Source organism: Dromiciops gliroides, chromosome 2 (assembly GCF_019393635.1).
Source record: "Dromiciops gliroides isolate mDroGli1 chromosome 2, mDroGli1.pri, whole genome shotgun sequence".
Taxonomy (NCBI): Eukaryota; Metazoa; Chordata; class Mammalia; order Microbiotheria; family Microbiotheriidae; genus Dromiciops; species Dromiciops gliroides.
Window position 1 is genome coordinate 180,318,402 of NC_057862.1, and position 23,929 is coordinate 180,342,330.

The 23,929-nt window shown below is 37.2% G+C and overlaps 1 protein-coding gene across 1 annotated transcript; it reads right to left on the reverse strand.

Moving 5' to 3' along the window:
* Positions 1-10,254: 10,254 nt before the first annotated feature.
* On the reverse strand, positions 10,255-11,235 carry LOC122742735 (olfactory receptor 11H6-like). The gene has a single exon (XM_043987185.1). It carries the CDS (start codon positions 11,233-11,235, stop codon positions 10,255-10,257), a length of 981 nt encoding a protein of 326 aa, XP_043843120.1.
* Between the last annotated feature and the right edge of the window lie 12,694 nt (positions 11,236-23,929).

The following is a 23,929-nucleotide window of genomic DNA, read 5'->3' on the forward strand; positions in this document are numbered from 1 at the left end:
TTTGCAGCTGTTCCTCTTGGCTTTGCAGAGAGGCTTTCTTCAAATGCAACCTGCAGTGATCAGGAAAAACAGGCAGCTTCCTTTAGTTTTCAGGAGATGTTGCTGCTGTTTGGGTGATGCAGGTTAACCCATCTTGGTGCTGTTTACATAAACAAGCTTTTAGTTTTATAAAGCAAATGAAAACTGGTTGAATTTAGACCCTACATCTGTATATTTGTTTTATGCTACACTTTTATCTTTGATGACTTTGAATTTTATCTTTGATAGTTTGGTATCAGACAAAATAGTTTGAATAAGTCAGAGAGCTATGCCAGACCAGAGAAAGATTGTGCCTGATATCCAAGCTTTCTTAAAATTTAGCTCCCCAAGGCCACAGCAAACTGTGTTTGGAAATTGGTCATTCCGCTGGAATTGTCTAAGAAGTGAGTCCAGAGAACTGAGGCAAGATCTGACTTCTCAGTTTTCTTGGTCTGCATAGTTGTTACAGAAAGAAGTTTTAGCAAGATTCCAGTTGCATTTTTTTCTCCCATGTCACATTTTTTGTATCTAAAGTTCATAAATGTGAGGACAATATTCTCAGTTGTGACAAATGGCAGTGGTCTCTGGAGGGGATACATTTTATATCTATGCATCCATCCATCCAACCATTCTCCATCCATCCATCCATCCATCCATCCATCCATTCATCCATCCATCATCTATCTGTCCATTTACTGCATGGAAGTAAGGAAGGCTTAGCACTGGGTTTTGCTGCTTCATTATGTTTTTTGTTCTAAGCATTTCCTTGTCTACTTTCTTCAGGCAGGACAGGGAATCCCAAAGTCATGCTTGTCTATCTTATTTTCTCCTGTCTCCTTAATTTTTCTGAGAGAGATAATCTAGTGTACTTTCTGGTACCTGAGTCAAACTTGTATCCTATCTGATATCTCTCCTGATAGAGAATGGGTAGAGATATGGAGATAGTGTCAATAATTCTCCAAGTGTGCTAGAAGAGAGTACAATGGATTATAAGCACAATCTGGCAGATTCCACAAACACAGCTCTTGGAGGGATGTTTGTTGTCTATAGATAGACAACAGTGCCAGGGGAAGATTCAGTGCCAGGTATTTATTTCCTTCAAGAGCCCGCCTTCTCTGGGGACCTAGCCTCTACATGTGATTTTGGAAAGCTCTACATAGGCTGCCCAATGCACTATGTTGTGATTTCCCTGCTTTTCTTCTTAGCAGTCCTAAGAGACAGATGAAAGACAGATCCTGTCAGTATATGTTGCCCCTCTGGGAACTTCTAGGTTTTTTTTCTTGAGAGTATAGATTCAAGTTGACCTCTAGGGTGACGTTAGCTTTGGCAAGCCTCATGTTCTCATGGATAAAGGCATGAACTAGAAATTAAAAATCTTGAGTGTTTTGTTTCCTGTTTTCTATCTTAGAAAATGTTCCTTTCTGCTTTAAACTGGGACTTTAGGAAAGGCCTACTTTTAAGTCAACTTCCCAATTTGTAAAATACAATAAATATTTGTAACCCCTGCCTGCCAATCTGTCAGACATGGTATATGATAAATTAATTATTTATTCTTCTATGCCTAATATAAACCCAAATTAATGTCTCCCAAGTTCCTCACTACAAAAATTAAGGTGAAAGCTTTTATTATCTGGGCTAGAAGCAGCTGGGTGGCATAGTATCTAGAGGATGAACTTGGCATTAGGAAGACCCAAGTTCACATTCTGCCTCAGGCAGAAGCTCTATAACCCTGGGTAATCTACTTCACCTCTCTGAGCCTCAGTTTCCTCATCTGAAAATGGAGAAGTTTGACTTGATGGTTTCAGGCCTAAATATATGATGATAAATCTATGCTTTTGAGACGTCCTTCTCTCTCCACCTTGGGAGTTGCTCCACCTGTTATCCTACCTGTGTTGAAGGTGTGAATAGAGCTTAGTGTCAGAGAGTCCTGCTCAGAGTCACCTGCATCTCTATGACTAGTATTATGTGATTCCTTATTAGGCCTTTACATTCTCTCTGTTAGGCCTTGATGCTCAAGTAGCTTCCAATGCACAAACACAACTGAGAATATTACTGAAGGGTTGTTTTTAGCTGAGCAAGATCATGTAGAACTATCCTGGTGCTGTTTCCACAGCATCTACAGTCTACATGACTGCTGCTTCTGTTTCCTGTTAGAGAAGGAAATAACCTTTCTTGAGACTCATTTCCATAGGACTTTAATTTTTTTAGGATTTTAGGCCAATGGGCTTAAAGAATCCTTGATGAGGGGCAGCTAGGTGGCACAGCTGATTAAGCACCAGTCCTGGATTCAGGAGGACCTGAGTTCAAATCCTACCTCAGACACACTACTTACTAGCTGTGTGACACTGAGCAAGTCATTTAAACCTCATTGCCCAGCAAAAATAAGAATCCTTGGTGAGCTAGCACTAATGAGAAATCTACATGAAGTAGGATTTGAGCTGAATTGTAGAGGAAGCTAGGCAAGTGGAGAGGTAAGAGGTAAGCCATGACTATGGTATAGAAGATAGCTAGTGCAAAGATATATTTGGCAGTTGAAGTGAGAAATCCCATTAAACATAACTGTAGGTAATATAAAAAATTTGGGAGTCTACCTGCCAAGACAAACCCAGGACCTATGTGAGCAGTTACAAAGCACTTTTCATAGAAATAAAGTGAGATCAAAACAACTAAAAATATTAATTGCTCATGGATAAGCCAAGCCAACATAATAAAAGTGGCAGTTCTATCCAAATTAGTATACTTATTCAGTGCCATATAAATTAAACTAACAAAAACTTTTTTATAGAGCTAGAAAAAATGATAGCAAACATCATTTGGAAGAACAAAACATAAATAATATCAAGGGAATTAATTTAAAAAATGTGAAGGAATGTGCCCAAGCTGTACCAGGTACTACACTTTATTTTTATAAAAAAAATTTGGTACTGGATAAGAAATAGAGTGGTGGATCAATGTAATAGATTAGGTACACAATACACCATAGGGAATGACCACAGTAATCTCATGTTTGATAACAACAAAGATACCTTTTGGTACAAGAACTCAGTATTTGACAAAAATTACTAGGAAAACTGGAAAGCTGTTGGCAGAAATTAGATTTAGACAAACACCTCCCACCATATACTAAGATAAGGTCAAAATGGATACATGATTTGGACATAAGCAAATTAGGGGAATATGGAATAGTATACCTGTCTGAGCTATGAGTAAGGGAAGAATGTATTATCAAAGAAGAAATAAATAGCATTATGGGATATCAAATAGATGATTTTGATTACATTAAATTAAAAAAAACGCTTTTGTACAAACAAAACCAATATAGCCAAGATCAGAAGGAAAGCAAAAAAAAATTGTAAAAAATTTTTATAGCAAATTTCTCTGATAAAGGACTCATTTCTCAATTATATAGAGAATGAGTCAAATTTATAAGAATATGAGTCATTACCCAATTGATAAATGATTAAAGGATGTGAATAGGCAGTTGTCAGCTGTAGAAATCTGAAGTCATGTGAAAAATGCTCTAAATCTCTATTGATTAGAGAAATGCAAATTAGAACAACTCTGAGCTACCACCTAATACCTATTAGATTGGTTAATATGACAGGAAAGGAAAATGACAAATGTTGGAGAGAATGTGGGAAAATTGAGGCACTATTTCACTGTTGGTGGAGTTGTGAACAGATCTAATTATTCTGGAGAGCAATTTGGATCCATGATCAAAGGACTATAAACTGCCCAGGGAGGAAGGCAATGTATCATTACCCTCCCCAACACCCTCCCACAAATACACACTGTTTTACACATGAAGAAACAGTGGTTTAGAGAAACCAAGATCAAAGAGTCAAATAAGTTTTCTTTTTTTTTTTTTTTGGCAGGGCAATGAGGGTTAAGTGACTTGACCAAGGTCACCCAGCTAGTAAGTGTCACGTGTCTGAGGTTGGATTTGAACTCAGGTCCTCTTGAATCCAGGGCCAGTGCTTTATCCACTGTGCCATTTAGCTGCCTGTTAAATAAGTATTTCATCTTGGATTACAACTCACATCCTTTGTCTCCAAGTCCCATCTTCTTTTTCCTCTTTTCTCTCACATGATAATGTGTTGCTTTTCTCAGATTATATCATCATCACTTGTAAGCAGAACTATCCCAGTGCTGGGAATTTCAGACACATGTATGTGAGTCAGGATAATTTTGATCTGGTGAATTTTTGAGGGGCTCTCAAATTTTGCCACTAACTGGGCTTCCTTCCTAAAGTCTGTGGGCAATGTTGGCCCAGATGTATAGAGCAAGTGTGTTGTAGGAATTATTAAGTAATTAGGAACAGTAAATGGGACTTATGATACTAAAGGGTTTAGAGCAAGTATGAGGAAGAATAACAAAGTGGGGAAAAAAGACCAACATAAGGTTAAAATGGACACATGATCTAGATATAAAGAGATATTATAAGAACATTTGAAGAACATGGAACATATTACTTATCAGACTCATGGATAGGTGAATATTTTATGCATAAATAAGACAGCAGTGTGAGGTTTAAAATGAATAATTTTAATTATATTAAATTAAAAAGTTTTTATCCAGATAAAACATGTGTAGCCAAGATCAGAAGGAAAGCAGAAAATTGGGGAAAATTTTTTAGACAGTTTCTCAGATAAAGGTCTCATATCTCGACTATATAAAGAACTTTGTTAAGTCCATAAGAATATGAATCATTCTCCAATTGATAAATGCTTGGAGGATATGGACAGGTTCTGATAAAGAAATTGAAACAATATATTGTTTTATGAAAAAATTTTCTTAGTCATTATTGATTAGGAACATGCAAATAAAAACAACTTTGAGATATCATTTTTACACCTATCAGATTGGCCAGAATGATTGAAAGGGACAACTACAAATGTTGTTGGGATGTGTATATATACATACATTCACACACATACATACATATATATCTATAAGATCTTGTGTCATCTTGACTGTAGCTCCACAGTATTTGGATTTTTTCTTTCTAGCTGCTTGCAATATTTTCTCCTTGACCTGGGAGCTCTGGCATTTGGCTACAATATTCCTGGGACAGATCACTTTTTTTTTCTTTCTTTCTTTTTCTTTTTTTTTTTTTTTGGTGAGGAAATTGGGGTTAAGTGACTTGCACAGGGTCACACAGCTAGTAAGTGTTAAGTGTCTGAGGTCAGATTTGAATTCAGGTCCTCCTGACTCCAGGGATGGTGCTCTATCCACTGTGCCACCTAGATGCCCCTTACAATATTCCTGGAAGTTTGCATTTTGGTATCTCTTTCTGGAGGTGATCAGTGGATTCTTTCAATTGCCATTTTACCTTCTGCTTCTAGAACATCAGGGCAATTTTCCCTCACAATTTCCTGGAAGTTGATGTCTAAGGATCTTTCCTTGATCATGGTTTTTAGGTAGTCCAATAATTTTCAAATGATCTCACCTGGATCTATTTTCCAGGTCAGCTGTTTTTCCAAGGAGATATTTCACATTGCCCTCTATTTTTTTTATTCATTTGGATTTGTTTATTGTGTCTTGATTTCTCATAAAGTAATTAGCTTCTATTTGCCCAGTCCTTGTACCTCCTTTTCCATTTGGCCAATTTGGCTTTTCAAACTGTTGACTTTTTTTGCATGATCCTCCTGCATCACTCTCATTTCTCTTTCCATTTTCCCCCTACCTCTCTTAATTTTCCCTCTACCTCTCTTACTTTATCTTCAAAGTCCTTTTTGAGTGTTTCTATGGCCTGAGACCAATTCATATTTGTCTTGGAAGCTTTGAAGGTAGGAGCTTTGACATTGTTATCATCTTCTGAGGGTGTATTTTGATCTACCTTGTCACCAAAGAAACTTTCGACAGCTTCTTCTGCCTGCTCATTATCCTAGCTTATTTCTTTGCTTTTAACTCCTTCTTAAAATGGGGTACTGGTTCCAGGATGCACTGTCCCAAGCTTCAGTGGGTCCCAGGTAGTACCATTTAAGGAGAAGCACTTTCTTAGCTCATCTGATCTGCAAGTAACCATGGGCCTGCTTCCATTTTAACCTGGAAGCAGAAATCTTATTCACTGTGGAAGCTTGGCATGCCTGTGCCCCTCCCTCACTGGGCCACTGCCACTGCCACTGAAATCTGCTTCCTGATTCAGAACATAGGCACTCCACCTCAGCTCCAGCAGAGACTCCTGCTATCTCCCCCCAGCCAACCACTTTACCCCCTCACTGGTCAGTGAGCTGAGTTCCAGAAGTAGCTGCTGATGCTGATGATTCCAAGGCTCTGGAGGTATGGCCTGCCCGGGGCTGGATCTGGAGGTATGGCTGTACTCCCTGTCACTCTGGTACAACAGACCTCTCCTGCCACCCTTTTGAGCCATCTTTGGTTGGAAAATGATCTCACTCTGTTCTTTTGTGGGTTCTGCTGCTCCAGGAATTGTCTTATGGCATTGTTTGGAGGTATGTGGACAGATGGTGTGTGGAGCTCTGAAAGCTACAGCCTTTCCTCCACCATCTTGGCTCTGCACCCCCCTTAAAGTTTTAATGGATCTCTTTATTGATAAGAGTGCTGATGTTTCACTGTTGTTATGGTTATAATTGCTCCAAATCTGCTCACTTCACTCTGATATTTCTTACAAATCTTGCTGAGACTCTTTGAATTCCACATTGTGTTCATTTCTCATAGCATGATAATATTTTGTTACAATTATATACCACAATTTGTTCAATCATTACTTGACCAAAGGAGACAAATTTTGCTTTTTAGTTATTTGCTAATATAAAAATGCAGTTATTTTACGTTTGGTATGTGTTCAACCTTTCCCTTGTTCTTGTTCCACCTTGAATCAAATGAGGTAATGTGTAAAGTTCTTTGTAAACCTTAAAACACTAAGTAGATGCTTGTTTCTATCATCATCATCATTATCAGCCTTCTAGTAGTACCACTGGGTCCAAGGGAATATATTATTTAGTTACTGTTCTATTATAATACCCCACTCTATCACTTATTTTCAATCTCTCCTTGTCTACTGGCTTATTCCTTACTGTCTACAAACATACCTCTGTCTCCTCTATCTGGAAAAATTCCTGATTTTATTCTTCCATTTCCACCATCTATTATATCTCTTCTGCCCTTTGTGACTAAACTACTTAGAAAAGCCTTCTACTCTAGGTGCCTCCACTTTTCTCCTCTCACCTTCTTCTGAACCCTTTTATAGTCAGGTTTCTGACCTTATTATTCCATCAAAATTGCTCTCTCCAAATGACCAATGATATATTTATTGCCAAATCCAATGGCCTTTTCTCAATTCTGATTCTCCTTGACCTCAGTGTGGATAACTGTCTTCTCCTTAATACTTTCTTCTCTCTAGGTTTTCATGACACTACTCTTTTCTGGTTCTCCTCCTCTTTATTTGACTGTTTCTCATCAGTCTCTTTTGTTGGATACTCATTCAGATCATGCCTTTTCTCTAACTGTAAGTGTCCTGCAGACTCAGTTCTGAGCCCTCTTCTCTTTTTCCTCTATACTACTTCACTTGACTATCTCATCAGCCCCTGTAAATTTAGTTACCATATCTTTAGTGATAAATCTCCAATCTACCTATCCTGCTCCAATTTCCCTATTGACCTCCAGCCTCACATCATCAATTACCTTTTAGATATCTCTACGTGGATGTCCAATAGACATCTTAAACCAACCATGTCTAAAACTGTGCTCATCTTTCTCTCTAAATCCTCCCCACCTCCTACCTTTTCTATTACTATAGAAGACAACACCAACAACCTCTCTGAGATGTTAGACTAGAGCATCTTTCACATATCATTTGAAAAAAGCACTTATGTGTCTGTAATGAGACCTCAAAATAAGTTTTTAAAATAAAAATTACAGAAAAAAATCATGTATTCCTTATTAACATTTTTAGTTCTGATACCAAAGAGCATTTAACTTGCTATGTACCTTTAGCCAAATTACACAATCTCTCTGAGCTGTAATTATTTAATGAAAATTATGTTCATTCGTTGTAACAATAATTGCAATGTTTAATAACAAAATAATGCCAATGATTTCTTATCAAAAGACAGATAATTCTAGTCTAAATCATTTCCCCTTAGGAATGAGTTATTGAAGTGGTACCTTAGAGGAATTCTGGTTTTAGCAAAACATTTGGCAAATTATCATATCATTTTTTTACAAGATGGATAGATTCGTTTTGATGTTTGTACAGTTAGGTCTATTCAGAACTGGTTGAACAGTCAGACCCAGATGAACTAAATAAAGTGCTGTTTGATTTGAAGAGAGGACTCTAGTGACATACCTCACAAAGGCTTTTTAAACTTTTGCTTGAAGACCTCTAGTGACATTGAACCAACTCCTTCCCAAGACAGCTTGTTCTAATTTGAGAAGTTTGAATTGTTAAGAAAATCTTTCCTTTTCCTAAATCTAAATTGTCTTCTTTTTCATTGTTTTACTTATTGTCCAAAGTTCTGCTCTCTGAAACCATACAGAACAAGTCTAATCCCTTATTATTACATTATCATGCTTCAAGAATGGAAAGAAAGTTAAGATTTTTCCTAAGCATCAATACCACCCCCATATTAAAACTCCAGTCTTTTAATTTATTCTTTTTTTTTGGTCTTTTAATTTTTTTTAAGTGAGGCAATTGGGGTTAAGTGACTTGCCCAGGGTCACACAGCTAGTAAGTGTTAAGTGTCTGAGGCCAGATTTGAACTCAGGTACTCCTGACTCCAGGGCCAGTGCTCTATCCACTGTGCCACCTAGCTGCCCTGTCTTTTAATTTATTCTTACAAGGAATTACTTCAAAGCCCTTTTCCATCCTGGGGATGCTGTCTAGCTCATTAGTATCATTCCTAAAGTATGGAGCCCAGATCTGAGCTCAATACTCCAGATAGGGTCTGACCAGGGCAGAAAGCTAGTGGGGCTATGACATCCATAATCCTGGACACTGGATCCCTTTGTTAATGTAAATTAAGATTGTAACAGATTGTTGGGTTTTCCTATCACACTCTTACCTCCTATTATCCTGCAGTCCAATAAAACCCCAGAGTTACCAATCATCAGAAATTAAAACCAGGTAGTTGGCAATAATCTGATTTTGTCTTTTAGTCCTAGTGAGTGAGTCCTTTCAGTTTGCTGACCATTACCATATTACTAATCACATTGGCATAAAAATTGTTCCTGTGGAATTAACTGATATCTTGAACATAATTTCACATAATGTCAAATTGTCATGCCCTGAAGGAGTGCATCATGGTCAATGGGGCATGTCTTTATTAGGAGCAAAGGAATCCAGGTCCTTGAGACTAGAGTCAAAGAGCATGATGTTACTAGATAATCAGAAGAGGTACACAGTCAAGAATTCAGGCAGGCAAATCCCAATTTAAGGCTATGTTTCAGAAGTCAGAGGAGGTAAAGTCTTAAAATCAAAGGATGATAAATTTGGATTTGGAAATTAATTTAGAGGCAACATGGTGTGTGGAATAAGCTTTGGTGCTGGAGTCAGATGTCCTCAGTTTAGACTTTGTGCTGTGTACTTACTGTCTGTGCCACCTTAGGGAAACCACTTAGTCTCTGTGGGTCTCAGTTTCATCATCTATAAAATGAAGGTTTTGGACATGACCAGGTCCTTTCCATAGCTAAATCTATGACCATGCGATTTCTTCCAAGTCCTTCAATTTACAATTGAGAAAACTGAGAGTCAGAGAGGTTGTGAATTGCTTAAGGTTATACAGGAAATGTTAGAGCCAGGATTCAAACCCAGGTCATTTGTGTTCACATCCAGCATTTTTCATTTTGAACTACCATGGGAAGGTCACTTAGCTTCTCTTCATATTGCTTTTTTTTTTTTCTTAGTGAGGCAGTTGGGGTTAAGTGACTTGCCCAGGGTCACACAGCTAGTAAGTGTTAAGTGTTTGAGGCCGGATTTGAACTCAGGTACTCCTGATTCCAGGGCCGGTGCTCTATGCACTGCGCCATCTAGCTGCCCCCATCTTGCTTTCTTTATCTCAGGTGGGTATGTCAAGCCAAGGGGCCAGCAGTCAGGGTACAAGTAGGTCAACCTGATAGTGAGCCAGTCTGGTTTAACTTTTCCCTGTTGAGGCAGAGAGTAATTTCAGGGATTGGGTGATGCCCTGAGGGTATGGGTTGAGATGTAGGGAAGTGGCTGTATCTAATTAGGGAGTGATTAGGGGCAAGGAAAGAAGGCAGTTTAAGACTCTAAATATCTCATTTATTTGGAAGAATTTTCATGCTCATGTGCACTTTTCTTAGGGCAGTCTTCATCTCTTTGTTCCTAAGGCTGTAAATTAAGGGATTTACAAGTGGGGTAAACACTGAATAAAACAAGGTGATAATCTTTTGTGTTGTGGTTATGTGTCCTGATGTTGGGGTGATATACATGACTAAGACAGTTCCAAAGAACAGAGAGACCACAGTCAGGTGAGACCCACAAGTGGAGAAAGCCTTCTTTCTGCCAGCTGCTGAAGGGACTTGTAATACAGCTCTGAACACCAGAGTATAGGATCCAAGGATGAAAGGGAAAGTGAGAAAGATGGCAAGAGAGGGTATAATAGAAAAACAAAGTTCAATTCCTGGTGCATGGATGCATGTCAGAGCCATCAGGGGACCTGGATCACAGATAAAGTGATTAATGACATTTGGGCCACAGAAGGGCAATTGGGACACGAAATAGATAGGGATGGGAAAGCAGAGAAAGCCAGTCACCCAGCAGCAGAGCACTAGCTTGATACAGAAATGTCCTGTCATGATTGTGGGGTAATGCAGAGGTTGACAAATGGCCAGATACCTATCAAAAGCCATGAGAGATAGGAAGAATGGCTCAGTGATACCTGTGGAAAAGAAAAAGTAGAACTGGAGGAGGCAGGCAGTGAAGGAGATGGTCTTGGTCTCAGAGAGGAAATTGGCCAACATGTTGGGAACTGTGGTATTAACATAACAGATCTCCAAGAAGGAAAAGTGGGCTAATAGAATGTACATGGGGGTGTGGAGCTGGTGATCTAACTTTACCGCCCAGATGGTGCACCCATTCCCCATCAAGGTCAGGACATAGATCAGAGCAAATACCCCAAAGAGCAGGATCTGCATCTCTCTGGGGCAGGGGAAGCTCAGGAGGATGAATTCAGTCACTCTGTTTCCTCCGGATATGTTCAAGGCTACTAGACCTGTGGAAAGGACAGAAGTGACCATGACACAAGCTGCCTTATTCCCTATTTTTCATTCCCCCCCCCCCCATTTAAGGAATCTCTAATAATACTTCTTCTAAAATTTTCTGACTGTAGTTTCGTGCAAACCAATTTAGAGTCATTAGCAATAGAACTTCTCCTGATACTAAATTGTTAATTACCTAAGATTTGAAGTATACAAATTTCTGCAATCCAGCTCTACAGTCCAGATAATTATCATAATTATCAACAAAAGCATTTATTAGATTTTTATTGTGTGTCAAACACAAAACAGATGTGCTGAGCCCCTGACATACAAAGAAAGGAGAAACCCTCCCCCTCTCACTTCCCCTCCACATACAGTTTTCTGACATGAAAGATCTCACATTCTATGGGGAAAGACACTCCAGTCACAGTAAATCACTCACTATTGTCAAACAATGACTGTGTTTTCCCATTTTTGTGTCTTTGCTCAAATCATTCCCTATATAATGGTAATAATAATAATCTCCACCTCCTATTTCAATATCCAGTTCACATTCCATTCTTTCCATGAAATCTTCCTTCTATCACACTATGATCAACATTCAACTTTTCTAAAAACTTTATCTGTTAAATAGGGATAAGAATGCCTACAGTTTCTAACTGGTTTGTTGTGGGGATCAAATTAGATTGTATGTAAGTATGCATGTATGTATATATATATATGTGTGTGTATACATATATTTATAATTTTATAAACTTTTAAGTGCTTTAAAATATGATTTAACTTTTAATCAGGTAGGAAAGAAGAAACCATTTAATCTCTCTTAGCTTTAATTCTCTCCACTGTTAAATCAAATCACTTGCTCCTTGAGTACAGAGACTTATTTTCCTGTTTGTATCCCCAGCACTTAGCACAGCATTCTGCATGTAGTAATCACTTAATAAATGCTTTATTCATTCATTCAATGTGTTTCATAAGATTCCTGAGTGACTTACCTGAGGGAATATATTTATATCAGTAAACCTTAATACTCTAGATGAATGTCAACTTTAAATATAAATTTATTCTTAATGAGAATAAGGTTTAAAAATAAGCAATTACTGAAGGTGTACTGTATGCAATGCACACTGCTTGAGGCTTTTAAAGGGGATACAAGATAGTCAAAGACACAGTCCCTACTTACAGCCTTGGAGCTCACAGTGTTGTAAAAGAAATATCTGAAAAAGATAGCCAAAGACAACCAACAGTAGCAATGCAAACATTCCTAAACTTACCAACAAGCAATAGGTTGCACTTTTTCTCAGTCAGCTACATGGTATATAGTACATAGAACATTGGATATAGAATTAGTAAAACCCAACTTCAAATCCTGAATCAGACACTTCATAGCTATGTCACCCTGTCACTTAACCTTTCTTCAGCCTCAGTTTCCTCATTTGTAAAATGGAAATAACAATAGCACTTATTTGATAGAATTGTTATTCATAACAATTGATTCAAATTCAAATAACAAATGATTCAAATGAAATATAATGTAATGTATTTTGCAAACTTTAATGCATTATATAAATGCAATGATGATGATGATAATCATGATGAAGATTGCTTAGAAGAAACCTTGAATTTTCCCTTAGACACTTTTAGAGATGTGAACCTGCTCCTATCTCAGTCCATTAAGGACTATTTTACTCATAATTATGCTTAAGGTACATAACATGATACTTAGGATGCTATAGTAACTAATCACTAATGTCTATTAGGAAATATGCTTGAAATTTCAAACTAATGATGCTAAGAATCCCTGCTCAAGTGTTGAGTGTAAAAAATAGCTCTTATTTACATGGGGACTTAACCTTTATAATGTAATTTCCTTAAAACTCCCTTAGGAGGAAGTCAGGGTAGGTATTATTCATCTCTACGAGAAACAGGCTCAAAGAGGTAAAGTAGCTTGGCCAAGGTCATATAATTAAGTAAGTAGCAGATTTGGGATTTCAACTTATATAACTCCAAGTTCAGTGTTCTTTTCTCTACACCTCATGGCAGTGTGATAATTCTCTCAGATTACATCAAATTATCACTTTTAAGGAGTGATCCCAATTCACCCAGTAATCTCTAAGACATTTCTGACCCCAGTATCTGCTTCAGAGATTTTCAGTGATTTTCAAATTTTACCACTGACTAGGCTTTCCTTTCAGTCTCCGGGTAATGTTGGCTCAGATAAGCAGAATAGGCAGTTTGTTTTTTAACTCAGAAGGGTGAGTATATGGGACCCAGGACCCTAGAGGGGTTAGAACAAGCATGAGAAAGAATAACAAAGCCAAAAAAAAAAGAAAAGAAAAAAGAAAAAGATGAAACCAATGAAAAATGTTCCTAGCAGAGACTAATTTACAAAATAGCTTGCAGTGATACTTACCAGGAGGTCGTCTATGAGGATCTGGATGGCCTGCTCTGATGGAGTAGTTGGCCCACTGTTCTACAATGGAGTCAGTCAATTCAAATACGTGGTCAGGCTGCATGGCCTTAGAACCCCAGGTATTATCACTTTTTCTTATAGGTACTTTCCAAATGAAGGATTGATCAATTATCTTATCTGTGGAAGCCTTTAAGATGTCTAGGTGAATCTAAGCATTCTATGTTACCCAGTTCTCCCTCTCTAATTCCTGTGGTCCATTTTCTTGCCTTTATAGCAAAGAAAAGCCTTTTTAGATTCACTAAAGTTTGGGTCATTTCTTGTCATTGTTTATTTGCACCCACACAGTGGAGAAGCAGAGGCAAGAGGCAAATCTTAGAACCCCACTCATGGTCTTCTGTGTTTTGTGTCTCTGCCTTCTCAGATGCAGGTTCGGAAGGCACCTCTGTAGATTTCCTGGGGTGTGCACTGAGATTCAGATAGGACCTGAGAGCATATGATGTCCTAGGCAACCAGCAATTAAGGAGGGGAATGGTAAGAGATTTAGTGATTGTCTCAAGGGTCACTGAATTGTATACCATCCGCTAAGATTTATCATGGAAGTCAAGCAAGGGCAGAATAGCCTTGGGAAAAGTTGAAATTCTCTCACAAAATCTACAAGCTTGGCTGTGTTAATTATATTAGACTTTTTCCTTCTCTTGGGAGCCAATTAATTTTTGGGAACCAAATTCCCTGATTTTCTTGCAATTCTCAGGGCAGAACATGTTTAGACTTAGTTGAAAATGTATCTTACTATTCTTAGAATATGTAGGTGGTTTGGCTTTGTCAGCTGAGGAGAAGCACCAGTCTTTTCTTTCTCTTCTTTTCTATCACTCACATGTCATCTTTTTATCTGGACCCTAGGGCTCTTTGTTTGGATCCTCCATTAAGTCACCATGATAATGTTCTGGAAAGTGTTGCAATAGCAATGGAGAAGTTCTAGGTTTTATAATCCTTCCTTGGATCCTTATGAACTGGATGACCCTAGGCAATCCACTTTATTGCTCTCTCTCTTTTAGTTTCCTTATCTTTGAAAGGGGGGGGGGTAGGAGGTGACATTACCTAGAAGTGTTATTAGATTTAAGTTAAATAGCTTTTATAAAGCACTTTGTACACCTAAAATTGTGTAAAAAGGCGTGCGGTTTTTCTTCTTTTCTTTGAGCTATGAGACCAATGACTTGGGTTCAAATCTCACTTCTGACTCTTAATGGTTAGTTTTGTGACTGAGTTCTCTAAGCCTGTTTCTTCACCTACAAAATGGAGGTAATCATAACATTAGTAACTGTCTCATAAGACTGTCATGAAGCTGAAATGCAATAACATTTGTAAAATGTTAATAATATATGCCATCAAAAAAGGCTTCAAGATTTGCAAAGAAAAATGTAAATATTAGGAAGCTAGATGGCTCAGTAGACAGAGTGCTGGGCCTGGACTCAGGAAGAACTGATTTCAAATTTGCCCTCAGACACTTCTAAGCTGTTTGACCCTGGGCAAGTCACTTAACCTCTGTTTCCCTTAATCTACCAGAGAGGGAAATGTCAAACCACTCCAGTATCTTTGTCAAGAAAACCTCATGGGCAGTATTAGTGTGATAGGGTCCACGGGGTCACAAAAAGTCACAACTGAACAACAGCGTTACAAATATTATCTTATTTTATCCTCACAGCAATCATGAGATATAAATGTTATCATAATCTCCATTTAAAAAAATGAAGAAACTGAAGCAGACAGAGATTAAGTGCCTTGTCCAAGGGCAGACAACTAGTCTATTAAGAGTGCAAGGCTGTATTTGAACTCAGTTCTTCCTGAATCTAGGTCAAGTGCTCAATCTACTGTGCCACCTAAGTGAATCTAAGGGCTATAAAATTCTAGTTGCTAACAGGCAGATGGCACAGTAGATAGCAGGTTGTACTTGAAATCAGGAATCCCTGATCAGTATCACATCTTGCCTCAGATGCTATGTTCCCTTTAGCAAGGCACTTAATTTTTCTGACCCTCAGTTTTCTCCCCTGGGAAATGGAGTAATAATCACTCTTTATGAAATCAAATGTGATATGAAAAGTCCTTTTTTTTTTTTTTTTGCGGGACAATGGGGGTTAAGTGACTTGCCCAGGGTCACACAGCTAGTAAGTGTCAAGTGTCTGAGGCCGGATTTGAACTCAGGTACTCCTGAATCCAGGGCCAGTGCTTTATCCACTGCGCCACCTAGCCGCCCCCGAAAAGTCCTTTTGAAACCTTAAAGTGCTATATACAAACTAGTTATTATTATTAGTATTATTATCATCATTACTAGTATTTATATTATTCTCTTTTCAATAGTTTCTCTGTGATACTTGGGAAAAATCCCTTTCTTTCTCTGTCGACCAGTGGCATGCTCTGGAACATTATGATTGCTCTTTATTTTTCTAGGTTCCAAGGTTAGGATTGTCCCCTGAACATTCTAGTTTTACAATCCATTTTTCACTTGTCAATGGATTCACAGATTTAGAGTTAAAATGAACATTAGAGATCATGTTTAGTTATCTCAATTTACAAATGAGGAAACTGATGCCCAGAGAGGTTTAATAACATGTCCATAGTAATCTAGTAGTAAATAGTAGAAATAGAATGTTAACTGAGGAACTCTGATTTAAAATTCAGCCATCTTTCTACTAAATGACACTGCCTGCATCATAAATTTATCTAAATTTGCTTTGGTGCTAATTATATTTTGAGCTTTTATCATGAATAGAGCTGAGGAGTTCCACAAAGCCACGTAATATAGAAAGTAGAATATGATCTCTTTGAAGGTAGTGACTATTTCATTTTTATCTTTGTCTTCCCAGCTCACCTTCTGTACCTGGTACATATTAGTTGCCTAGTAAATGCTTATTGAATTGAATTGTTTCCTTTTACTGTAGGCATAAAATCAGATTAAGCCCCCAATAAGCATCTTATAGAAATAAAAAGAGAACAAAAACACTTTGGGAGCATTGGTCACATTATTTTACAAAAGCCTCTCAGAAGCTGAAAAACATCTAGAATAGAGCAACCAGGATGGTGAAGGACCTTGAGTTGATTCCATGTGAGGATCACTTAAAAAAACTAGGAAAATTAATCCTAAGGGAGAGAATGCTGATCGTAGGCAAATAGGAAGAAGATATAGTAGTTGTTTTTAAGCAAAGGAAGAAATAATGTTTAGAAAATGTAGGTAGTTTATTGTAGAATAATTAAAGTTCTGTCCTTAGATATAGATTTACTTGGCTAGTGTAGCTTTTAGGGTTCATTCATAATACTCATGCTCCCCCCACTATTTCTGGCATCCAACCTAATCTAAGCACCAAGTAGGTACAAGGCACTGTAGTAGGAATGAGAGATGGAAGGGGGAAGATAAAAGAAAATAGTCCCATGCCAGGAGTAAACATTCTCCTGGGACTGTACAATAAAGACATTTAAGGTAGAGTCAAGATGGTAGAGTAGCCTAAAGAAGTACAACCTTGCTCTATCCTCATTCATCTTCCACAAAGATCTAGAAAACAAGCCAGACTGAATTCTGATTGGGAAATGAAAGAAAAAAATCATAGGGGGTTATTTTCCCAGCCCAAGTTGGCCTAGAAAGATAGAGAATTCTGCAGACCCTGGAGATAGGATCTGGCCAAGAGTGTCCCAGAAGCAGTTTATTCCAGTACCCAAGGAGTGAAAGATGGCTGAAACTGGGTACTGTATGAGGAAGCTCCTGGGAAGGAAGATATTCCAAAGAATCCCTGAACTCATGAGGATACAGAACAGATGCCACCTGGCAGCTCTGTCACCCACTGCCCAGTTGTGGGTCAGAGATCCAAGGAGAAATGAAGAGATCTTTACCTAGCAGTGTAGGAGAAGAATGGCTGCAGTTATATGTCCTAGTTGTCTACTAAATGAGGAGTAAGTTCAGAAACAAACAGTACGTGTGTGACTCATCTCAGGAGCAGAAAAGGGTGTTAGCTTTAGCCTGTAGCCCATCAGCTTGGAAGCACTCAGTGGAATAGCTAGGACAGGAATCTTATAGCAAAGGGAAGACTGAGGTTCTTTTTCTCTGAACTTGTAGTGACACTTAGCAGGCTAATAGTAGTTAAATTCAGCAACAATCTAATGCAACTTCTAGCCAGAAACAATCCTGGCACAAGAAATCACAAAGCTCAGAACAGGAGGCCAGTAAGCAGATTTTGCCCTGGATCACATCACTTTTGGAACATTGAAAACTTATGGGTCCCCATCCTGAGCTTTGAAAGCAGCATACAATGAAAGAGCTCACCCTAGACATTCCCCTCAGAAGTATGCAGAACCCAGCTCTTATATGAAGTCCAAAATCAAGAAATAGACTAGAAAACTGAATGAACAATAAAAGAATCCCACCATAAAGAGCTATTATAACTAATATTTACATGGTACCTATTATGTGCTAGGTACCCTATTAAGCCCTTTACAAACATAATCTCATTTGATCCTCTCAGTAACCCTGGGAGGTAGATGCTGTTATCATTCTCATTTTACAGTTTAGGAAACTGAGGTAGATAGAGGTTAAAAAGCTTTTCCAGTATCACATAACTAGTAAGGGTCTGAAGACACATTTGAATTCAGGTCTTCTTGACTCTAGGCCCAGCGCTCTATTCACTATACCACCTAGTTTCCTATTATGGTAATGGGGAAGCTTAAGACTGAAAGCTAGAAGAAGAGAATGACTTCAAAACACCTGCAAGAAAATCCTCAGAGAAAAACTCAGCTTGGGTACAAGCCCAACCAGAATTCCTAAAAGAGACAAAGCAAGAGTTTAAAAAATAACTAAAATGATTTTACAAACCAAATGAGAGTGATAGAGGAAAAAATGGGCAAAGAAATGAGAGCTGTGGAAGAAATGTGTGAAAAGAAAATTAGCTGCTTGGAACAAGAAATAAAAAACTTTACCCAAGAAAACAACTTCTTGAAATTTAGAGTGGACCAAATAGAAACTGCCTGTTTTATCCTTTGATCATTTATTAATTGGGGAATGGTTCTTATTTTTATAAATTTGACTAATTTTTATACTCAGTATATATTTGAGAAATGAGGCCTTTATCAGAGAAACTCATAAAAAATTTTTATATTATTTCATTGTATATGGTACCTTTTAGTAAAATGTAGTTTCCCCAATTATTGCTTTTAATTATCTTTTTTTGCTTTTGTTTTGTCTGAGATAATGATCGCTACCTCTCTTGTTTTTTTTTTAGTTTAGTTAAAGTATACTAGATTCTGATTCAGCACTTTATTTTAATTTTGTGTGTATCTTTTTGTTTCAAGTCTTTTGAAAATAACATATTGTTGGATTCTTGTTTCTAATCCATTCTGCTATCCAGTTCTGTTTTATGGGTGAGCTCATCCCATTCACATTCACAGTCATGATGACTAACTGCATGTCCCCCTCCATCCCATTTTCTTCTGTTTCTTCTCTTTTTCTTCTGTTTTCTTCTATATTGCTTCTAACCACTATCTCTCTTAATTTGTCCTCCCTTTTTATCCTACCCCCTTTTCCTCCTATTTATTGGCTGTTACATTTCTATACACAACCAATGGTATATGTTTACATACATAAGTGTATGCACACACATGTGTATACATACATATGCATATACACATATATAATAAAAACACACATGTATACATATATATCACATACACAGACACACACCTAACAAAACTGAGTACAATCCTTCAGGGGAAAAAAGGATATTTTATGAAATAGAAGACTTTCAAGAATTTCTAATGAAAAGACTAGAGCTAAATAGAAAATTTGACATTTGTACATGAGACACAAGAGAGGCATAAAAAGGTAAACATGAAAGAGTAATCATAAGAAACTCAATAAAACTCAAATTTTTACATTTCCAGATGGGAAGATGAAACATGTAACTCCTAATCCCTTTATCATTATTAGAGTGGTTAAAAAGAGTTTATATAGATAGGAGGCATGAGTACAAATCAATTATGTTGAATTTATCTAAAAAAAATCAAGGCATGGGAAAAAGGGATGAACATTGGGAGAAGGGGGAAGGGAGAGATAGAATGGAAAAATTTTCTCAAATAAAAGGTGTGCAAGGAAGAGTTTTTATGGTGGAGGGAAAAATGGAGGTTAGCAGACAATGCTTGAACCTCACTCTCATTGGAATTTGTTCAAAGAGGGAAGAATACATGTACATATGCAGTTGTGTGTAGAAATCTAGCTAACTCAATAGAGAATTAGGAGGGGAATAGGATAAGACAAATGGAATATATGAGAATATATTCTTATATAAGAATATAAGAGAGGATGCATTAAAGGAGGCAGTGGATAGAAGCAAAATATATTTTTGAGGAGAAATAAGATAAAAAAGAGAGAAGGATAAATTGAAGAAAATAGGATGATGAGAAATACACAGTAATCATAACTGTGAATGTCAATATTAGAATGCTATTTCCAAGAGACACATTTTAAACAGAAAGACAAACATAGAGTTAAAATAAAGGGCTGGAGCAGAATCTAATATGCTTCAGCTGAAGTTAAAAAGGCAGGGATAGTAATCATGATCTCAGAAAACAAAAGCAAAAATATACCTAATTAAAACAGATAATAAGGGAAACTACATTTTACTAAAAGATACCAAAGACAATGAATTAATATAAAAAATTTTACAGCAAATGTCTATGACAAAGGCCTCATTTCTCAAATATATACAGCCACAAGTGCTAGTAGTCCTCTTTGACATGGAACTGTGACCAGGGCACCTGCTCCCCTGTGACTGATCCCCAATTCTTTTTGCCATGGAACTGTGACCCAAAACTGCATATGGACAATAAAGTTGCCAATCAGTACCTCCTCTACTTAGTGCCAGCAAAAGGTCCCCTATAATTGTAATATCTTTCTGACCAATTGTCCTCCCCCTTACCGTCTCTGGGCTAAGAACTCTTAAAGTGGCGGCAGTGGCGGTGGCTGCTGCTGCCCTCACTGCCATGTGAAATGGACAGGCCTCTACTCACGTCACAAACTTTTGTTCACCTCCTAAGTTTCCTTAGGTTGGAAAAATGCCTCACACTGAATTTTTGTTTGGTTTTGCTACTTCAAAATTTGATTTAAGGCATTATTTTAAAGTTGTTTGAAGGGGAATGTTGAGAGAGTTCATCTGGATAGCCTCTAATCCACCATCTTGGCTCTTGAGAATTGTTTTAAGTTTGCCTTTCTCTCATTCTCAGTAATCCGGACCATTCTTTTATGTGGTTGCTGATAGTTTGCATATCTCCTTTTGTAACCCAACTATTCATATCCTCTGACAGCCACTGAGAAATGAGTGAGACACGTATTGTTTGGATTGATTCCTCATTTAGCTTAGAGATCAGAGCTATTTACTGGGAAGACAGTATTATATATAATTGGAAAAAAAAAAAAACCCAAAACAAACTTGAAACAAACCAGCACAAGTTTTCCATAGCAAAAGGATGTTTAAATATATTTTGTTACATTGTTATATAGAATAATACTATATGATAAATTAAGATCAAGAAGTGGGAGGAGTGTAAAGAAATTTGGAGGCTTTTATGAAATAATGCAAAATTTTATAAAGCAGAACTGAAAAGCAGTGGACACAATAGCTATAATTATGTATGTGAAAAAGTCAGAGAGAATGAATGGAAAAAGAATTTTGATGCAGACTCGGAGTAACTAAAAATTGTTAACGTGTTTTATACATTTGATATGAATTTATTTTGATATAAATCTATATCTGTTTCTTACCACCTCTCTAATCTTGGTAAGTCATTTAACTTCTTCTTCTTTTTTTTTTTTAGTGAGGCAATTGGGGTTAAGTGACTTGCCCAGGGTCACACAGCTAGTGTTAAGTGTCTGAGGCCAGATTTGAACTCAGGTCCTCCTGACTCGAGGGCCGGTGCTCTATTCACTGCGCCACCTAGCTGCCCCAGTCATTTAACTTCTTAGAGCCGCAGTTTCATTAGAAGTGACTGGATTAGAATCTGAGGTTGTTTCTCGATCTAATTCCATGAAATGATGAAGTAGTCAGAAACATTTTTTGCTTTCATTGATGATAATTTTTAAGTTTCTAATGAGCTATTATAAAAACATAAACAAAAAAGGTATAATCAAAAGTTTGACATAATGTTCTCTGAGAAGGAAGACCAGGGCACCTTTCAGGAATCTTTGAAAAAGTATTCATGTATATATCATCAGTCCTGAAAATAAGTTTTAAACATCAACTTTACCTAAAATTGTTGTATTAGTTTTTAATTTCCCCCCTGACATTAAGGAGTATGTAACTTGCTATGAGACCATAACCAAATCATATCACCTTTCTGAGCTGCTATTCTCCCATTTATAAAATGAGAAATTCAGTGCAAAAGATCTCTGAGGACCCTTATTGTATTCTATGAAGTTAATAAAAGTTATATTGATTATAATGATCATTGTTACAATAATTTATAATGCTTAATAAGAGAATGGTGCCAACTTATTTTTTTCAAAGGACTGAAAATTCTAGGCTAAATCATATCCACTTTCGAATGAGTTACTAGTTTGGTACATAAGGTGAATGGTGGCTTTGGCAAAACACCTGATAGTTTCTCATGCTGTTCTGAAAGGATGGAAAAATGTGGCTTAAATGATAGTTCCATTAGGTAGATTTGGAATTGTTTGAACAATCAGACCCAAATCAAATAATTAATAGTGCTTTTGTGATCTGGAAGGAGGTTTCTAGTGGAATGCTCCATACATCAAAGGGGTTATCTAGCTTTTAAAATTTTTTTATCATAAAAGTATTTTATTATTTTTTAGTTATGTGTAGAGATAGTTTTCAACATTTGTTTTTATAAGATTTCTAGTTTCAATTCTTTTCGCTTCCTCTCCTCCCTTACCCCTCCCCAAGACAGCAAGCAATCTGATATAGGTTATACATATACAATCACATTAAACATATTTCTGCATTAGTCATGCTGTGAAAGAAGAATCAGAGAAAAAGGGAAAAACCTCAAAAAGGAAAAAAAAGTAGAAATAGTAAGGTTCAATTTGATCTATATTCCACAGTTCTTTTTTTTTTTCTGGATTTGGAGAGCATTTTCCATTATGAGTCCTTTGGAACTATCTTGGACCATTGTATTGCTGAGAAGAGTCAAGTCCATCACAGCTGATCAACACCCAATGTTGTTAATACTGTGTACAATGTTCTCTTGGTTCTTCTCATCCCATTCAGCATCAGTTCAGTTATATAGCTTTTGCTTGAAAAACTTTATAAAGGTGGAACCAGGAGTATATTGATAAATATTTAACAACTGTCTCTCTAGAAAAAAAAATCATGACACTTTTATGTGTAATCTGTATTTTTATTATTATCTCCATCATTTTCTTAAGTCTAGAGAATCAACAAAACAATAAATCAAGTCTTTTTTTATAATGTTTGCCAATTTCAGATATGTAAATGCTCACACAGAAAATTGAACACTTGGCTCTTCCAGGATGGTACAAGCAGGCTTTAGGTTCCCTAGGTAGAATCTACTACTACCTTTTGAAGCTGCCATTCTAGTTTGGGATAGTTCTAATGTTTAGATAATTTTCCTATGATAAGCCTAATTTTTTTGGTAATGACTGTCTATTGTGCCAACTTCCACCCTCTTGAACCTTGCAAAATAACTCTTTTACATGACAATCTTTCAAATACTTGGAGGCAGCTATGATCTTTGCCAAATGTCTCCACAAAAACCATCCCCTGTGGCCTCCTGGCTAATACCTCTAGGCCTTTTTCACCTTTTCACCTGTTTACATATGACATGATCCGAAGGTCTATTTCTATCCTAGTTGCTCTTCTCTGGATTTTTTTCTAGTTTATCAGTATTATGTCTAGAGTGTAGACCCAGATTGAAAAAAAATGCTATAGATGTTTTTTGTCCAGAGAAGAGTAAATATAGTGAGTCCATCACCTAGTCCTGGACACTATGCATTTCTTTTTTCTTTTCTTTTCTTTTTTTTCTTTCAGGGCAGTGAGGGTTAAGTGACTTGCCCAGGGCCACACAGCTAGTAAGTGTCAAGTGTCAGAGGTCGGATTTGAACTCAGGTACTCCTGAATCCAGGGCCAGTGCTTTACCCACTGCACCACCTAGCTGCCCCCACTATGCCTTTCTTAATGATTAAGATGGCATGGGTTTGTTAGACTATCACACTCAATTCCTATTAGTTTGAAGCCCATTAATACTCCCCAGGGGTATCAATTATCTTATAGTAAAATTGGTTTGTTAGCAATAATATGAGTAGCCCTT

Coding starts and splice junctions, on each gene's coding strand:
- LOC122742735 (XM_043987185.1), bottom strand. CDS start 11,235: ATGGTCACTTCTGTCCTTTCCACAGGTCTAGTAGCCTTGAACATATCC.